We start from the raw sequence: 19,932 nt of genomic DNA on the forward strand, positions 1-19,932 counted from the left end.
TGGTGCAGTTTTGATAGAATCCCTTTTCTCGCTTTTGTAGATGTAGCAGGGGTCAGAATGCTGAGCCCTTATATACTCGTCAACACTCCTGATTGGCATCTTCATGTGTACACTGGCAGCTTGCTGACACACAATCAGTGGTGGGGGAGGGGTTACACAGAATAGCCTGACTGTTCTGCACATGAGATCTAGTCAGGTAGTGATGATCTCCTGCTGATAAAATGCTGATTGTATTGAAACTACAGCAAGCTGCTAAGCAAGTGACACATCCATGGCATCAGGCTCACTGCTTTTACTATTATGTTGCTCTCAGATTAAATAGCAAAAACCTGCTGACAGATTCCCTTTTAGTTTAAGCAATCTCAACCTTTAGCATTTCCTGCCTGCTGTTTTGATAAAGATTTCTTTTCTAATTATTAAATGTTCAAAGTTCACTTTTCTGGTCGTAATATCAATGTACCATGCATCATTGCTAGAATTGTACAGCGATACCACCTATGCATATTTTTTATTATTATGAAATTGGAGGAGAGTTGGGTTGATTTGATGAATGTTTTTATTTTTTTTACCCTTTAACCTTTATTTTACAATAGTATTGCAGTATATAGTTAAAATTACATTCTACACAGTATGGGTTTCATAGGAAGACAAATATGCCAGCCGTGGGAGCCTTCAGCTGCCATGTATACAGCTGTCACTTAATGCCCAAAGGACTTTGGCTTCCTCTTCTGAGTTGGGGCATTAAGTGACAGCTGTAGTCTATCAGCAGCCTCTGATTGCCTGCCGCAGTCACTTTTCATCGGAGATGAAAGAAAGTCTTTTAGCTTTTTTTGGGGGGGATTTCACCAAGCAAGATCACTACAGTGGCCCCACTCTGCTGGAAGAAGAAGCCACCCTAATTTGGCAGACACACAGGATGCTATGAATATGTTTGACTAACAATGCTCAGCATAAATGAGTACACCTCCTTTGAAAAGTAAAATTTTAAAAAATTTGTCAAGAAGGAGTTTAATTGAACATTTTTCTAACCAGAACATGAAAGTAAGGTTAATGATATAACTTTCATTACAAAATCTTCAGTTTTTCTCAAATTAGTTAATGCAAAAAATGAGTCCATCCCACATCATAAACTACTACATCTAGTATTTTGTATGACCTCCATGATTTTTAATGTCAACAAGTTGGTGACATTGAAACATCTATCTTTTTCCATTCTTCACAAAAGACCTCTTTTAGAGGCTGGATGGAGAGTGATGCTCAACTTATCTCTTTGAAGTTCCCCATAGGTGTTTCTGTTAGGTTCAGATCAGGAGACACTTGGCCACTGAATCACTTTCACCCTGTTCTTCTTCAGAAATGCAACAGATGTGTGTTTGGATCATTGTCATGTTGGAAAAGTGCACGTCTACCAAGGGCACGGAGTGATGGTAGTATCTTCTCTTTCAATATAGAGCAGTACATCTGTGAATTCTTGATGCTATCAATGAAATATAGCTCCCTGACACCAGCAGCTCTCCTGCAGCCCCACGTAAGGACACTGCCACCACCATCTTTCACTATGGGCATTTTCTTTGTTCCTTAACTTTGTGATGCCTTACACTTTTGAAGACATCCGTTCCAAAACAACTATCTTGGTTCCATCACTCCAGAGTATGGAATCTCAGTAGTCTTTACATTTTTTTAGCATGGAACCTGGCAATTCGTAAGTGGGCTTTTTTATGCATGGGCTTTAGGAGAGTCTTCCTTCGTGGATGACACCCATTCATACCACTCTTCTGTAGTATGTGCCGTAATGTGTCCCTGGAAACATCTACCCCGGGTGGCTTTTTACTTTTTTAGCTAACTGCAGTTAAATTGCATGTTGATTTTCTTCAACCCTTCTCATCAGAAGATGCTCCTGTTTAGGTGTCATTGTCCATGGTCAGCCCGGATGTCTCTGTGAGAAGGCTGCAGTACCATCTTTGTTGCATTTTTGTATCTCTTTTACAACAGTATTCTGTCTGATAAGTAAAGCTTTACTGATTTTGTAGCCTTCACCTTTCTTGTGTAAAGAAATTATTTTCTCTCCGATATTGTTACGTTTCTCTCCCATATGGTGCCATTGCTGACAGCATTAAACGGGAAGGGGTTTTCTTTGTTAAGTAATGCCCTTTTATAGTCAGCTGTCTGCTGGACTCCTGGTAAATGAATAATTAGACTTATCTGTGCTTGAATTCTTGTTAATTAAAATTTTGTAGTCTAAGCTTTAGGTTGCTAAGACTTCCTTTGGAGTGTACCCATTTTTTTAACATAGTCTTGAAATAATGTGTTAGGAAAATTTCTTTTTTTGAGTGAGCCAAATAACAAATCTTGTTTGCAGTCAATGGCCCACATTTGTAGGAGTATTTTGTAGTATGGTATTCCATAGATAATGTTGATTCTGAAAGGAAACTAAAGGTTTTCTGACAGATCTATTGGGGTGTACTCATTTATGCTGAGCACTATATATAAAGTCAGGCAGTTGAACACAATTTTAACATAAACGAAAAAGTATGGTACATGGTGTGCTGTCATGAAGCCGGCTTTCAGGCCATCTGCCGGTTTGAAACAATCAGTCCGCTGGCCTATGACGTTTTTCATGCCAATCTATAGGGGATCTTATAAGTAAGTATCTGTTTCTTATTTTTACACCACAATGAGCTCACTGTAACATAAAAATTAGCAGTGGACAACCTATAGCCGCCGGCTGATATTGTTTTTTTTCTGATGACTGGTTCCCTTTTGTGTCGACATGATTGAACTGGATTGGTTTTTTTTTTGTTTTTTTTCTCCTTAAGGATAACTACACATTTGCACAGCCTGGAATTCAGAAGAATGTGAAGGCCCTTGAAGAACTTGTGAGCCGAATTGATGGTCCGTTGATATTATTGCTGGGTCACTTGTGTTAATAACACTTGCCTTTATTTTCTTAAACGGGATTGGATCTCAGCGGTCGGAAGGTCAAAAACACTTTCACTAATACTCTATATAGTACAGCTAATTATTATTATTATTATTATAGCGTCATTAATTCCATTGCGCTTTACATGTGAAAAAGGGGGGTATACATAGCAAACAACAAGTACAATAGTTTGAACAAAAACAAGTCGCCAACTGGTACAGGAGAAGAGACCCTGCCCCCGAGGTCTCGCAATCTAGAATTATATCCATTGATGTAGTATAAGGTTTAAGATATTGTACGTATCCATTGTATTTCTAGTAGATGAGACGTGCAGGACTCCAACCTGTCAACAGTTTCTTCAGCATAATTCTCGGGGAAGGTCTGATTAGTTCTTAGGTTCTCAATCATTACCTACTGGTTGACCACCTGTCTCCGGTTATTGTCAAGGCTGCCATCCCCAAGCATATATAATTGTCTCCAAGGCACTTAGAACTGTCAATTCTGTTGGGCGGTTTACTTGGCGTACATGACCAGCGTAACGTTACTTCATGAGATGCAGCACCTTCCTGTTGGAGTTATTGGATATGAGAAGTGGTATTTGTTGCTCTTCTCACAGTTTTGGGGAGTATCTTTGCCTGGCTCTATTGGCCGACACTGTTATGGGGGGCACTTTCACCTGGCACCCTACTGGGGGAAGCGACTGTGATTGCATAATATTGGAGGGCTGGCACACTGGTAGGGGGGCACCTGTGCTAACACTCTTATGTTGAGAAGGTGACTGGTGATGGATTGTTAGTAAAGCTGCCTAAATAATAGGTCTACTATTTCCATCTCATGTTGCAATTTCTTCCTGTTACAATAGGCCAGGTACACAGCCATCTACAAAAATATGAAGTAGAATACCTACAATTTGCCTTTCGATGGATGAACAATCTGCTAATGAGAGAACTTCCCTTAAGATGTACGATCCGATTGTGGGATACGTACCAGGTACGTCAATGTTGATGTGTGGCTATTACTTACTGACGGCACTCTGTCAATAATTCAGCTGATTTAAGTGTAATGTGTATAGGGCCCTTACAGTAATACCTTTTATTCTCACAAATTCTCTACAGCCATATCGATAAGTGCGGCGACCAGCAGTCCACACCCATTTTAACCGTGTTCTGTATTTAACTACTTTTATTGTTAAACTACATTAATGATTTCTAATGCTTCCAAAAAGACCAGCAGTGCCATAAATAAGAAAAATGGACTTTGCCATGTAAGTAATGTGATATTCATTTTGCCACATTCACAGGCAGAACCCGAAGGCTTTTCCCATTTCCACCTTTATGTCTGTGCTGCATTTCTAATTAAATGGCGTAAAGAAATTCTAGATGAAGAAGATTTTCAGGTAAGTACTGACTACATGGTTCAATAATATACGTAGGTTACATGTATTTATTTGGTTAACCCCTTCCCGACCTATCTTATGTAGAGTCCTTGTATATGGAGCGGGCTCAGGAGCGGAGCTCGCACCATATGCAGCAGATGTCAGCTGTAATACATAGCTGGCATTTACCTGCCTGTAACTATAGTGGCTGGAATGCACTCCGATCGCTGTGGTTTAACCACTAAAATGCAGCTGTCAGTTTCTGCCAGTGACATTTAAATAGCGCTATCACAGATGCTCGCAGTCAATGGCTTCCTTTGCCTACCTGCGACGTGATCACAGGGAACCAGTGGATTGTCATGGCAGCTAGGGGCTTACTGAAGACACTGGCATCTTGATCCGCCTATGAAGCCCAGCCTGTGAGTGGACTTCATAGAAGAAGGTCTTTTTCACTAAAAAAGCTTTTTAAAACTTTGAAAAGTATAAATAATCGAATCGCACTCCTTTTCCCCCATTAAAAATAAAGACTATTATATATTTGGTATTACCGTGTCCATAAAAGTCTAGTTTATCAAAATATAACCTATATAATCCTTGCGCTTGGGTCCAATTAAAACTAAAACCCCAAATAAACAATTGTTAAGAAAACTTAATAATCTAGAATTCCTTGCTGCAGTTAGAGACTCGCGCTACAGCCGGTAGGGCAGCTGTCACAATGATAGAGTGAACAAGGGAAATCCCTTTGTGTATCATTTCAAATTAGTGAACCTGCTTACAAGCGGCCTCTGGTGGCCGGAGTCCCAAATTGCTCCTTCGCATTTAGAAAATCTTTGGTTTTCTTTGTTAGGGAGACCGGATTATCTTGGGTCATAACTTTAGGCAGCTCTGCATTATTACCCTTCGAGTATCACCCCCTAGATAAACACTATAAAAATTAGCACTGAATAAAAGGATCCGTATATCTGGAACCATATGGCGGATTAAAAAAAAAAAAAAAAAACAGAATAATCCGGGAAACAGCAACAATAAAATAAGAGCAAAATCTGACCACTGAAAATGACCCCCATGACATATTTCAAATTGCTATCCATGTGTCAGGATGGATTGCAGACTGAAAAAACACAGCTCGACACCCATGTCTCATCTGACAGAAGAGCAGCATCATGCTCAAACATACCTCAGTCTGCTGAGGTGCAGGGCTGTGACATAAGAAAAAAAAAAACTCCTCACTGAGCACAAGGTTTTATTTTTTTTCTCTAGCGTCATTTTGCTCTTTCCTCATGCTTATACCTGTTCTGCTCAGTCAGACTGCATGCCCTACTATTAAGCTGTCAGCACAACTCCAATCAGGGACACAAGCATGGAGAAGGATGAAGCTGGAGATAAAACCCACAGTGTGCTCAGTCAACAAGTAAAAGATGTATTTTTTTCTCATGTCACAGGTCTGCTCCTCAGCTGACTGAGGTATGTTTGCTCACAATGCTGCTCTTCTGTTTCAAGCTGTATTTTTTCAGTCAGCAACCTGTCTTGACACGTAACTACGACTGGTTGCTGTTTGAAATATGTCAAAGGAGCCATTTTTATCACTTTCTCGGAGAACCCCTTTTAGGCTTGTGGACTTTTCACATTCAGGTCACTGAGCTTTTTAGGATTTTCTCAATACCACGAGCTCCTGTACCCCATCCAATTGCCACTTCCCCTCCATTCTGCCATGCTGGTGAATCTGTCTCTCCCTGTCCCCTGGCAGGCATTGCTGTTTGTTGACTTTGTCCTAAGAGCACTGGCAGCATGGTTTCCAAGTGCTGCTGGTTCTTTGGCCATGGGCTGTCATTGCTGCTACTCTGTCTGAAGGAGGCTCTCACCTTCCAGAAAAAGTGAAAACAGAGAAACCATCTGCAGTGACCAGGGTACTGGTCTCTGCCTCCCCCCATATGTTTTGTCTTCCTACTTTCCCTGGTGCAAGAGTGGCACTGCTTACCACCACAGAGGTCTTGGGCTCAGGATACAAAGCAGCAAGTGAGCGCTCTATCTGCCAAGGTGAAAATAAGGTTGGGGGTATATGTGCACCAGCCTGTACAACCTATTGAAAAGATTGGTCGCCTTCTACCTTTAGACAGGACTGGTAATCCTACTGTACTGCACTGCTAGACTATTTTCACGATCATACATCTCCAGATGCTCCCAAAGTGATGATACTATAAGGATGAATTATCCCAATATAGGCCTGTGCAGTGAAACATATTGCAGGATCCTTCAATTTATTCTTCTGAGAAAAGGCTCACATCCTAATGTGAACATAGCTTAAAGGAAATCTGTCAACAGGTTTTTGCCACCTAATCTGAGAGCAGTATGATGTAGTGTCAGAGACCATAATTCCAGCTATGTGTCACTTATTGAGCTGCTTGCTGTAGTTTTGATAAAATCAGTGTTACCAGCAGGAGATTATCTCTAGAGGACTAGTAAATCTACTGCCATGTAGGTTCCATTTTCACAGCCTCTGTATAAACTCACCCCAACCACTGATTGGAAGCTTTCTGCCTATGCACAGCGTATACAGAAAGCTGCCAATCAGTGGTGTGGGCAGGGATATACAGAGCTCAGCATTCAGAGAACTGGAATGTTCCGGTGACTACCTCTTGAAGCTCATCAAGAGAATGCCAAGAGTGTGCAAAGCAGTCATCAAAAAAAAAGGTGGCTACTTTGAAGAACCAAGAATATAAGACATATTTTCAGTTGTTTCACACTTTTTTGATAAGTATATAATTCCACATGTGTTAATTCATAGTTTTGATGCCTTCAGTGTGAATGTACAATTTTCATAGTCATGAAAATACAGAAAAATCTTTAAATGAGAAGGTGTGTCCAAACTTTTGGTCTGTACTGTGTATGTATATGTGTATATATATATATTTTTTTTTTAATGTGTATATATATACTAGCTATTGAAACCCGTTCTATGCCAGTGGCGAGCATTTCTGTTGGTATATGATCCCCTATCCTGGTATATGCTTGCCCATACTGGTCCCCCATCCTGCTATATGCTTTCCCCCCATCCTGGTATATGCACCCCCATCCTGGTATATGCTCCCCCATCCATCCATCAATAAAAAAAAAAACCTCTCCTACTCCCCTTTCTATTGCTCCCCTGCAGCGCATCAACTGCATTATTTTACTAAAATGGCGTAGGAATCAGCGCCTGCACATAGTGCGATACCCAGCGACATTTTATTTAAGACAAATGTGCAGAGTGTATTCAATAAAATGGCACTGGAGTACGCACGTGCGCATACCACTCTGTCCAGCGCCATTTTGTTGAAGACACTGTGCAAATTTGTCTTTCCCCTGGCCTCTGGTCCGAACAGCGCCACACTCCTCCCCCGGCCTCTGGTCCGAACAGCGCCACACTCCTCCCCCGGCCTCTGGTCCGAACAGCGCCAAACTCCTCCCCCGGCCTCTGGTCCGAACAGCGCCACACTCCTCCCCCGGCCTCTGGTCCGAACAGCGCCACACTCCTCCCCCGGCCTCTGGTCCGAACAGCACCACACTCCTCCCCCGGCCTCTGGTCCGAACAGCACCACACTCCTCCCCCGGCCTCTGGTCCGAACAGCGCCACACTCCTCCCCCGGCCTCTGGACCGAACAGTGCCACACTCCTCCCCCGGCCTCTGGTCCGAACAGCGCCACACTCCTCCCCCGGCCTTTGGTCCGAACAGCGCCACACTCCTCCCCCGGCCTCAGGCCCGAATAGGTATGTGTTTATGGCGCAGGACATTGCTGTGTGCGTTCACTGCCTACGCATACCACGATCTCCGGCACCACACTCCTCATCCCTGTCTGGGATGTGGATGTGTCGTTTTGTCTGCGGCCAGACTGCGCAGGCGCATTGCGCGTGCGCAGTCTACAGAGGTCTCAGACAGAAGGACACATCCCTGATTATATTCTAGATATGTATGTATATATATATATATATATATATATATATATATATATATATATATATATATATATATATATATATATATATATATATATATATATATATATATATTATACAGGGTGGTCCAAAAGTAGGTGGACAGAAAGTGTAATAAGGTTATGAAGAGGAAGATTTATCAAACATGGTGTAAAGTAAAACTGGCTCAGTTGCCCTTAGCAACCAATCAGACTCCACTTTTCATTCCTCACAGACTCTTTGGAAAATGAAAGGTGGAATCTGATTGGTTGCTAAGGGCAACTGAGCCAGTTTCACAGATCTAGTTTTCACAGATAGATCTCCCCCAAATCTTTTTTCTTTTCAGATAATTCAGATAACACATAATGGCAAATAATTTAAATACAGATCAAAGAAAATGGATTTTAACAGAGTATTGGAAATCTCAAAATGCTGAAACCGTTAGAGCAAATTGGGTTGAAACATTTGGTACTCAAGCTCCAAAGAGACAAACCATTTACCGCATTCGTGACAAATTCAATGGCACCGGCTCAATCCTTAATGCTCCAAAAACTGGTCGACCCAAAACAGTCTGTACAGAAGATAATAAACAACTTGTTGCTGAAACATTTGTTCAGAGTCCAAAAAAGTCACCAGAAGAACCTCTTTGGAATTGGGAATTTCACGAGCTTCTATCATGCGAATCCTGAAATCTATTGGGTGGAAAGCTTATCGTCCACGTCTAATTCATGGTTTATTGGAGGATGATCCAGACAGGCGGCTGCAATTTAGTGTTTGATAAATCTCCCCCTTCATAACCTTAGTACACTTTCTGTCCACCTACTTTTGACCACCCTGTATATATGTATATACACTGTGTTCTGAATTATTAGGCAAATGAGTATTTTGATCACATGATACTTTTTATACATGTTGTCCTACTCCAAGCTGCATAGGCTTGAGAGCCAACTACCACTTAAGTAAATCTGGTGATGTGCATCTCTGTAATGAGGAGGGGTGTTGACTAATGACATCAACATCCTATATAAGGTGTGATTAATTATTAGGCAACTTCCTTTCCTTTGGCAAAATGGGTCAGAAGAGAGATTTGACGGGCTCTGAAAAGTCCAAAATTGTGAGATGTCTTGCAGAGGGATGCAGCAGTCTTGAAATTTCCAAACTTTTGAAGCGTGATCACCGAACAATCAAGCATTTCATGGAAAATAGCCAACAAGGTCGCAAGAAGCGTTTTGGCCAAAAAAGGCGCAAAATAACTGCCCATGAATTGAGGAAAATCAAGCGTGAAGCTGCCAAGATGCCATTCGCCACAAGTTTTGCCATATTTCAGAGCTGCAACGTTACTGGAGTATCAAAAAGCACAAGGTGTGCGATACTCAGGGACATGGCCAAGGTAAGGAAGGCTGAAAAACAACCACCTTTGAACAAGAAACATAAGATAAAACTTCAAGAATGGTTCAAGAAATATCTGATTTTTCAAATGTTTTATGGACTGATGAAATGAGTGACTCTTGATGGGCCAGATGGATGGGCCAGAGGCTGGATCAGTAAAGGGCAGAGAACTCCACTCCGACTCAGACGCCAGCAAGGTGGAGGTGGGGTACTGGTATAGGCTGGTATCATCAAAGATGAACTTGTGGGACCTTTTCGGGTTGAGGATGGAGTGAAGCTCAACTCCCAGACCTACTGCCAGTTTCTGGAAGACCACTTCTTCAAGCAGTGGTACAGGAAAAAGTCGGTATCGTTCAAGAAAAACAGGACAATGCTCCATCACATGCATCCAACTACTCCACAGCGTGGCTGGCCAGTAAAGGTCTAAAAGAAGAAAAAATAATGACATGGCCCCCTTGTTCACCTGATCTGAACCCCATAGAGAACCTATGGTCCATCATAAAATGTGAGATCTACAGGGAGAGAAAACAGTACACCTCTCGGAACAGTGTCTGGGAGGTTGTGGTGACTGCTGCACGCAATGTTGATCGAAAACAGATCAAGCAACTGACAGAATCTATGGATGGAAGGCTGTTGAGTGTCATCATAAAGAAAGGTGGCTATATTGATCACTAATTATTTTGTTTTTTGTTTTTGCATGTCAGAAATGTTTATTTCTAAATTTTGTGCATTGATATTGGTTTACCTGGTGAAAATAAACAAGTGAGATGGGATTATATTTTGTTTTTTATTAAGTTGCCTAATAATTCGGGACAGTAATAGTTACCTATAATAGTTATTTAATATATTTATTAATGATCTAGTGGAAGGGTTGCATAGTAAAATAGCAATATTTGCAGATGATACTAAACTTTGTAAAGTAGTTAATACAGATGAGGATAGGGCACAGCTACAGGAGGATTTACATAAATTGGGGAGTTGGGCCAAAAAATGGCAAATGGGGTTCAATGCCGATAAATGTAAGGTCATGCACATGGGAAAGAAAAACAGCAGTCACCCATACATATTAAATGGGAAACCGTTGGGGAAATCTGACCTGGAGAAGGACCTGGGCGTCTTGGTTAATAGCAAATTAAATTGGAGTGCCCAGTGTCAGGCAGCAGCTGCGAAGGCAAATAGAGTCATGGCATGCATCAGAAGAGGAATAGGGGCATATGATGAGAACATTGTTCTTCCTCTGTATAAAGCGCTGGTAAGGCCGCACTTTTAGAATATTGTGCACAGTTCTGGGCTCCGGTGCTCAGGAAAGACATATTGGAGCTAGAGAGGGTCCAAAGGAGGGCGACTAAGGTAATAAAGGGAATGGAGGGACTAGAATACCCAGAGAGGTTGTCAAAATTAGGCCTATTTACGTTGGAAAAGAGAAGGCTTAGGGGAGACCTCATAAACATGTATAAATACATCAGGGGGCAGTACAGAGATCTCTCCCATGACCTGTTTATACCAAGGATGGTGACAAAGACGAGGGGGCACACTATGCGTCTGGAGGAAAGGAGGTTCCTGCACCAGCATAGAAGGGGATTCTTTACGGTCAGAGCCGTGAGACTCTGGAACTCTCTGGGAGAGGAAGTGGTGATGTCCAACTCACTTAATGAGTTCAAGAGAGGCCTGGACGCCTTTCTTGAGAACAATAAAATTACATCTTATGCTTAGTTAATTAATCCAGGGATTTAATCTGACTGCCAGATTGGTGTCGGGAAGTGAATTTTTCCTCAATGATGTAAATTGGCCTATACCGCATGTTTGTTTTTTTTTTTGCCTTCCCCTGGATCAACGCTGCGGAATAGCTGCAGTGCACAAGAAATAGGCTGAGCTGGATGGACGCTTGTCTTTTTTCGGCCTTATAAACTATGTAACTATGAAACCTGCACAAACAGATATCCTCCTAAGATAGCCAAATCTAAAAAAAACCCACTCCAACTTCCAAAAATATTAAGCTTGGATATTTATGAGTCTTTTGGGTTGATTGAGAACATAGTTGTTGATCAATAATAAAAATAATCCTCTAAAATACAACTTGCCTAATAATTCAGAACACAGTATATATATATATATATATATATATATATATATATATATATATATATATATATATATATATATATATATATATATATATATATATATATATATATATATATATATATATATATATTTGTGTGTGTGATGTATACACATTACATCTTAACACTTTGCGAATGATTTGATGAGGAATTGCAGCATGAAGCATATTAGAAAGTTGTAGATCTTTCCTTTTATGCTATTCACTTCCCATCACAGCACTGACTTTTGCAATCCTATCAGACTGTTTGTTTTTTAACTTTTTGTATTCTAGTGCATCCCCCATCTTCCTGTCTATGTTGCAGGCATCAAAGGTAACTAACAAGGCCTGTCTAGAATAAATGCCTGTTAGTGCATAGGTTGAGTGCCATTTTATATTCACATGCAGTCATATAAGTTACCGTAATTGAATTATGACATACATTGTAGATTTAAAAAGTCACCTAAGAATGAAAATTAAAAATAGTTTAAAATTGTAAGTATACAACTGGCTGCAAAGGAAAATATGCAATACGCACGATTTGTTTTAAATTACTAATTTTGCTCTGCTTTCTCCATGACTGCACATGTGCCGTCACACCGATCTTTCTCCTCCTGAATGCAGCAGGTGCCTCACCAGGCAGGTCAGAGGGCCTCTGTTTTCCATATTTGTGCGGGTCTCTGAGATTAGACCTGTATCTATCAGACATGCTTTGCATATTATGTGGTTATGGCCTAAAGAGAGTTTGTCAGTAGGATCAACCCTCCTAAGCCGACTATATGGACAATGCAGGTCATAGGAAGCTGAATAAAATGATACCTTGATATCTGCAATCCGATGTCTTATTCCCATGAAATCCATGTTTTTCTTATATGGTAATGAGCTGTTCAGGGCTATGGGCCAGACACTAATCTGTATGAGAATCTGCCTCCAGAGCTCATTTTGAAAGAAAGGGGGCGTTACCAGTGTGACATGTAACTACTGACAATAATAACCAATAAAGAAGAGAAAAACCAAGGATGGAGGGATGAAACCAATATCCACAAACAATATAGTGAAGGACACCACTCACAATCATAAGAAAAACAAAGGAATACTAGTTAAGGATGAAACAGATAATAATATTTTATTAAATAACAGACAGTATTCCAAAAATAAATAAATATAGAAAGTATATATAAATGTAGATGGCTGAGAGGATGCGATCAGGGGTGAGCACAAGCAAACCCCAATGAAAAGATAAAAAGACTCATACCCAGCTGCAGACAAGAATCCGTCTTATATATTAAAGTGTAAGTCTTAGGACTTGTGTCCAGGTCTCAGACTACACTAGGACCCAGGCAAATAAAGTGACTAGATAGAAACAAATAGGGGACCAATCTGGTCGATAAGACCAGATGGTTACAATAATCACATAAATATACACACAATATATAGTCACACATTACCTTGAGTCATATTAAATATGAAGGTATGAAGTCCGCAGAGTGGGAAACAGACACAAGTCCTAAGACTTACACTTTAATATATAAGACGGATTCTTGTCTGCAGCTGGGTATGAGTCTTTTTATCTTTTCATTGGGGTTTGCTTGTGCTCACCCCTGATCGCATCCTCTCAGCCATCTACATTTATATATACTTTCTATATTTATTTATTTTTGGAATACTGTCTGTTATTTAATAAAATATTATTATCTGTTTCATCCTTAACTAGTATTCCTTTGTTTTTCTTATGATTGTGAGTGGTGTCCTTCACTATATTGTTTGTGGATATTGGTTTCATCCCTCCATCCTTGGTTTTTCTCTTCTTTATTGGTTATTATTACTTTGGCTGGTTAGCTGTTGTTGTAGGTTTATATGTAACTACTGACAGTCTGCTCTCCTGAGCTCATTGCAGAGCTGTTTGTGATTGTAACTAACATAGTACAGCAGAGCATAGCTTTGTCTCATTACAAACAAATGTATGTGTATGTATGTAGCAGAGCTGTGTGTGTACTTACACAGCAGAGGGTGCATGTACTGTGCATGCAGCAGTGTTGTGTAGAAGTTGCAGAATGTAAATAATGTGTGTGCTGTAAAACTATATGTGCATAATACCCATGCTGCAGAGAAATAATAGACTAATCTTTTAATTAATATATTGTTTCAGACCAGGACCTGTAAGCAAGAGAATATATATATATATTTTTTTTTACAATATTAGTAGCTCGTAGTTGCTCTTCATCTAACAGTGGTGGTCACAATCAGTAGATCGTTGGATTATGTTGGGTCATATGTGCACTTTTAACTGTTTTCATTCTGCTGAACTTCTCGAAACGTAACTCTGCAAAGTGCAGGAGAGCAGAGAGAGCTGTAAGACAATCTGGAATTCCGATAAAGAAGGTAGAAACGGTTTATTAACCATCCCTGCGTTACTGATCGCTGTATAAAGAGCATTTCATGAGTGCTGTGTAAACAGATAAGGAAGTGGCATTGCCACTTACTTCGAAGTTCCAGCAATCATAAGATCGCTGGGTATCTGTAGGAGTTGCTTGGTCTTATCAGACAGAGATCACCTTTCCAGTGCAGCTGTGCACCTGTTAATAAATTTGGTGCAGTTTATTCCAGTGGTCTTTTGTTCAAGACTAGAATATAGAATAGCATGCCTGATAAATCACCCCTAATATATACAAAAATAAACAGAAAATAATTTAAAAAAATATATCCCTTTACACATTTCTTACATAAAATCATGGAATAACGGCTTGGTAAAATAATAATAGATATTCCTTTAAAACTCAAAAAATATACAAATATTTGTTTATTATGTATAGTTCTAGATTCCCCTTTGAACCTCAAATGCAACATGACTCCTCTGATTTCTTGTTTGTATTCACATTGAAGGACAGTGCAGTCTGAAATGGCTGATAAAAGAGCTTAATATACCTTCAGTAATGTCAAGGTATGGGAACTCTTCCATCTATGCTTGTAGGAATTGTTAGTAACGCTTAGAGGAAGCTAAGATGTATATAGATACATGCCTTCTTTATCTAAACCTTTAAGAGAATCTGTCAACGGATTTCACAATGCAAGTTGCATACATTATTAAAGCGTACCTACCGTTTCACCTGAAAAATGATTATAATGTAGGACTAAATCACTCTAATAGCGATTTTTGTTGCTCACGCAGAGCAATGACTGCCTGTAGTACGCTAAACTAAGCAGCATCCTTCTCCTGCTGGTAGGCTACCATATTCGGTGTGGGAGCAACTGCCGTAGGATTTCAAAGCGCTCACTCCTGTACTGAAGACAGCAGTGAAGTGTGACAAGCAGGATTTCGGGCAGTGCTGTACTCCGGTTTTTCGGATTTTTAAAAATTATCATTTTCTAGTGAACTTGTAGGTACCCTTCAAATAGCTCTCTTAGGCTAGTTGGGGCTGATGTACTTCTTTTGAAAATCCATGCCAGAATGTCCATATAATCCTTTTTGAAAGTATTCCATGCTTGATATTGCTGCATCCCATAAATGCTTATATAGCCCCATAACTTCCCCTGTAGAAACCCCAACAACCTTTTTAAAGTTTCCTGAGCTGCATGGTAATTGGGTCAGTCCGGTCTGATGGGTGAGGTTTTGGGACTTTCCATTCCTCCTCCTGGCTACTGCTCACCGTCCTCTGTCTTTACTTGACGTGGATGACGCCTCACTGTCGGACAAATTCTTTCGCCTGCGCACAGAAATCGCGACTCGCGTCTGCGCACTATGCTTTGCTCTACTGTGGGCACATGTTTTTGGCTGTGCCCGCAGTAGGGCAAAGCATAGTGCGCAGGCGTGAGCTGCGATTTCTGTGCTCAGGCGCAAGATTTTGCCTGGCAGTGTTGATGATGCGAGGTGTCATCCACGTCAATTAAAGGAGGACAGCGAGCAGCAACCTGGGGGAGGAATGGAGAGACCGGAAACCTCACCCATCGGACCGGACCGACCATGCAGCGTGGGAGACTTTAAAAAGGTTTTTGGGGTATCTACAGGAGGTTATATAAGCATTTATGGGATGCAGCACAGGCACTGCATACGGTGGTAGTTTTAGTTCATATAGGACAAAACTGGTGACGGGTTCCCTTTAAGTATATTGAGTTCAGTAAATTCATGAGCTAATCTCAATCTCATTCTATCTTGACTAAAGTCCCCGTCTAACATAGCGATATCGCTAGCGAGATCGCTGCTGTGTCACGGTTTTGGTTACGCAACAGCGACCTCACCAGCGATGTCGCTATGTGTGACACTTTGCAACGATCAGGCCCCTGCTGTGAGGTTGCTGATCGCTGCAAAGTGTCCTGGACCATTTTTGGGTCGTTGGCCTCCCGCTGGCCAGCACACATCGCTGTGTGTGACCAGCGGGACCAACGATCAGGCTGGTATCCATGGTAAACATCGGGTTACTAGGGGCACGCGTGCACTTAGTAACCCAATGTTTACCATGGATACCACTCTGCTACGGTGCGCGGGAGGTTACCGTTCACCTTAGCAGAGTCGTATCCATGATAAACATCGGGTTACTAAGTGCGCGTATGCCCCTAGTAACCCGATGTTTATCATGGATACGACTCTGCTAAGGTGAACGGTAACCTCCCGCGCACGGTAGCAGAGTGGTATCCATGGTAAACAGCGGGTTACTAGGGGCACACGTGCACTTAGTAACCCGATGTTTATCATGGTTACGAGCCTGCTCCTGCTTCAGCAGCAGGCTGGTAACCGGGAGCAGGACATCGTGGAACGATTCTTTCCACGATATCGCTGCTCCCCTGATCGTTGGTGAGCCTGCCTGTTTGACAGCTCACCAGCGACCACATAGCAACGCAGCAACGATCCCTGACAGGTCATATCGTTGTCGGGATCGCTGCTGCATCGCTTAGTGTGACGGGGCCTTATCTGACAAGCTCCTCTTAGTGTAGCTTGTACAGTGCAGTGTGAGATTTCAGCAGTGGAGGAGGTCCACATTACACATTGTTTCTTCTGGCCCTGATGGAATGTAAAGCTGCAGCCAATCAGCACCGCTGACTGGCTGCAACGCCCTGAGGCCAATTCTGAGGTGTTGTACAGTAGTGGGCAGCCTGCTTTAGATAGGCAGACCTTGGGTTTATCTCCTAAATACTCTGGACTACTGAATCATGGCAGTCTTAAGCTGGGCAAAAATGCTCATTATCATATCAGTCCAAATATTTTTCAAGAAGGAATATTGAGCCATCCTCTTAGGGATTTTAAATTAACAACAACTAAATAAACCTAAGAGATTTGATGGTACATTTCTTTTACTTGTACTCTAAAGCTGGCCATACAGCTACAAGGGAAAACTTCCTATCCGTATGGAAGATTTTGGCCATAAATAAGTGTTTCTACATAGCTGGTAAAAGCATTGGGAAAGTGATGAATCACAAGAACTGTTATTGCAAATTGTAGCTTTCATTCCAACCCTTCTCCTAAGATCTTCCCAATTATTGAAATGTCTATATTATTGTCCACAGATCTTACCTTCGATTAAATGTTTGTGGATCAGATGGCTAAATCTTTACATGTATGACCAGCTTACAGGGTTTTCCCATCCTAAAAATGTATGGCAATTCTTTTAAGATAAGACATCCGCATCTGATAGGTGGGAATTCCACTGCTCTGGAGAACAGACTCCCAATCCACCTTGTAAAGTGCAACCAGATGAAAAGTGATGAAGATGTTTCTATTTCTGTAACTTTCTATGGACTTGTATAGATCGACAGTAATGCATGTGTAAGATCACTATTCTATTCATTCTTGGCTGGATATAATGGCCACCACGTGGATGTCCCAGAGGGAGAACTCCTACCTATTAGACATTATAGCATAACCTGTGACTATACTATAAGTAGTTAAATATGACCTGTCACTTTCTCAAAAAATGTAGTTAAATACCTTGTAAAAATCCATGAGCTCTCCTGATTCTGCTGCTTTTTTCTTTTTTGCTCAAAACACTGCTGAGATATTCACATTTTTTATTTTTGAAGTGCAGTATGTGAAATTTTTGCTTGTAGTTGAACTGGGCATTTCTTCAGTCTTCTCTGGGGGCGTGTACTTTTACACCACTCTTTCAGACACTGCCAATCACAGCTTGGCAGCTGATCTGGCAGTCTAGCTGACTCAGATGCTGTCAAGCTGTGATTGGCAGCATCTGGGAGGGAGTAGTCAAAGCGCACACCCCCAGAGAAGACTCTGCAGAAACACCCAGTTAGACTGTAAGCAGAAATTTCACATATTGCTCTCCAAAACCAATATATCTTTGCAATGCATTGACGCAGCACAAAAAGGAAAAGAGTGGCAGAATAAGGTAAGCTTAAGGGATTTTTTGCGCAAGTGATAGGGCCTCTTAAAGTTAGGAAAATCTCTTTACAGGTTAATTCAGATTAAAAAGAATACATTTCAGTTTCATGTATAAGAATTATAATTTTTCTTTTAGGGATTACTTATGTTGCTCCAGAACTTGCCTACAATCCACTGGGGCAATGAAGAAATTGGCCTCCTTTTGGCAGAAGCCTACAGACTGAAATACATGTTTGCAGATGCTCCCAACCACTATCGTCGATAAGACGTCTTCTGCTCCATGGCTTACCACTCCAGAAGTCCTGCTCCCAGGAAGAGGCGTGAACATTTTGCACCAGTGCCTCCTGCATTACTATTCACTCACTCATTTGGACTTTTTTTAAGCGTTTGTGTGTGAGTGCGTACAATGTCTGTTTATTTAAAGACTAAAGACTGAACCTGTGATCAACCCTGTACAGATTATTTGTATATTAGCAGACTTTCATATGTATATGGATAGAAATGTACATAATTTAAATTTATTTGTAAAATGTGATTGTCTTTATCTCATTCAAGCCTACATGCTTTGTCTCTGTTGAAGATTGTGGCTCCTGTGTACAGTGTGCAACATTTTAAGGTTATTTAACTAAGTAATAATAGTGACACTCCAACACAAAGCAAAAGTTTTGGTACTTTGAATGTTCAATCAGACACCACCAAACACAAACAGGGACTCCTCCATTTCTCTGACACAAGAACTACTTACAGCTTCTTTAGTCCCTTGAATGTGCATAAGAATTGTATGAGCATCACTCAGGGACAGCCAGAAGGAAATAACTGCAAATGTGAACATTTCGGTATTCTTCACTGGAGCACAGATCACTGTGCATTCTACTGACCGGGGTGCTTAACCTTCACGATGGCGGAAAATTATAAGAATTGGGGAAAAAAATTAGGATATGGTTTTTATGTTCTTAGAGGCTCAAACTTGTACTGTGATTTCTGTGAGGTACTACAATTGTGGACTAACAAGTGCCGGTTTCTGCCTACTCCATTTGTGCTTTTTTTTGTACCCATGTTGATAAGGAATCACCATTGATTGAAAATCACTGGAGAAAGAAAAGTGGAGAATTCTCTTCCCCCATTTTGGTTCAAGCAGTGGAGAATCACGCTCAGTAAAGTGCAATTATGGGATAGCATCGGAATCTGTTTTCCTATCAGACTGGAATGCATGCCTTTGTTCATTGACCATCCAACTGTGACAATGAATAAAGTACAGACATCCATACTATTTGAATACATTTCTCTGCATTGCGGCACTTTTATTTTCTCTATAATGTTATCGGGGTTTTCCAGTTATATAGCAAGTTGGCCCAAAGGTGTGAACTGCTTGATGATATCAGCTGTACGAACCCATTGCAGCTTCATTCGATGCTCCCCACTTGCCTGTGTTGAAATGGCTGCAGCAGTGACATCATGGTGACAGCATGTGACTTCTGCCGCAAATCAAAGGCCTGGGCGGTCCTGCCAGTGTGAATGGCATAAGACCGCTGACCTCAATAATTGCCTGCAGCAGTCATGTGCTTGCAGCCATGTCAACAAAGATGGACTGGGAGCAGCGAAGAGGCGGCTGCAGGTAAGTAGGGTTGCTTTTGTTATTTTCAAATAGTTCAAACATTTGAGCTAATGTACCCAGAAAACCTCTTTAATAAATGTAAAGGATACTTATAACGGGCAAAAGAAACTTCCACCACCTTTATTTCAGCATAAGAACACCCAAAGCTTACTGAAACATTGGGTTTGGGTAATTATAATAAAAGATTGCTTATTTTTAAGATTTTGTTTTGATGAATTCTTTGTCTAAGGCAGGGGTGGGGAACCTTTTTTCTGCC

At 41.1% G+C, this 19,932-nt stretch overlaps 1 protein-coding gene across 1 annotated transcript in view; it reads left to right on the forward strand.

The window, feature by feature from the left end:
• Positions 1-18,593, forward strand: part of TBC1D22B (TBC1 domain family member 22B) — a 59,674-nt gene extending 41,081 nt beyond the window's left edge. Inside the window, exons 10-13 of the mRNA XM_073666846.1 lie at positions 2,817-2,892; positions 3,783-3,910; positions 4,221-4,316; positions 18,198-18,593. Coding sequence (XP_073522947.1) covers positions 2,817-2,892; positions 3,783-3,910; positions 4,221-4,316; positions 18,198-18,326 — 429 coding nt within the window. The 3' untranslated portion in view covers positions 18,327-18,593. The remainder of the gene's footprint in view (positions 1-2,816; positions 2,893-3,782; positions 3,911-4,220; positions 4,317-18,197) is intronic.
• Positions 18,594-19,932: the final 1,339 nt, after the last annotated feature.

Source organism: Phyllobates terribilis, unplaced genomic scaffold (assembly GCF_046119375.1).
Source record: "Phyllobates terribilis strain yellow unplaced genomic scaffold, ASM4611937v1 Scaffold_2__4_contigs__length_985480577, whole genome shotgun sequence".
Classification (NCBI taxonomy): Eukaryota; Metazoa; Chordata; class Amphibia; order Anura; family Dendrobatidae; genus Phyllobates; species Phyllobates terribilis.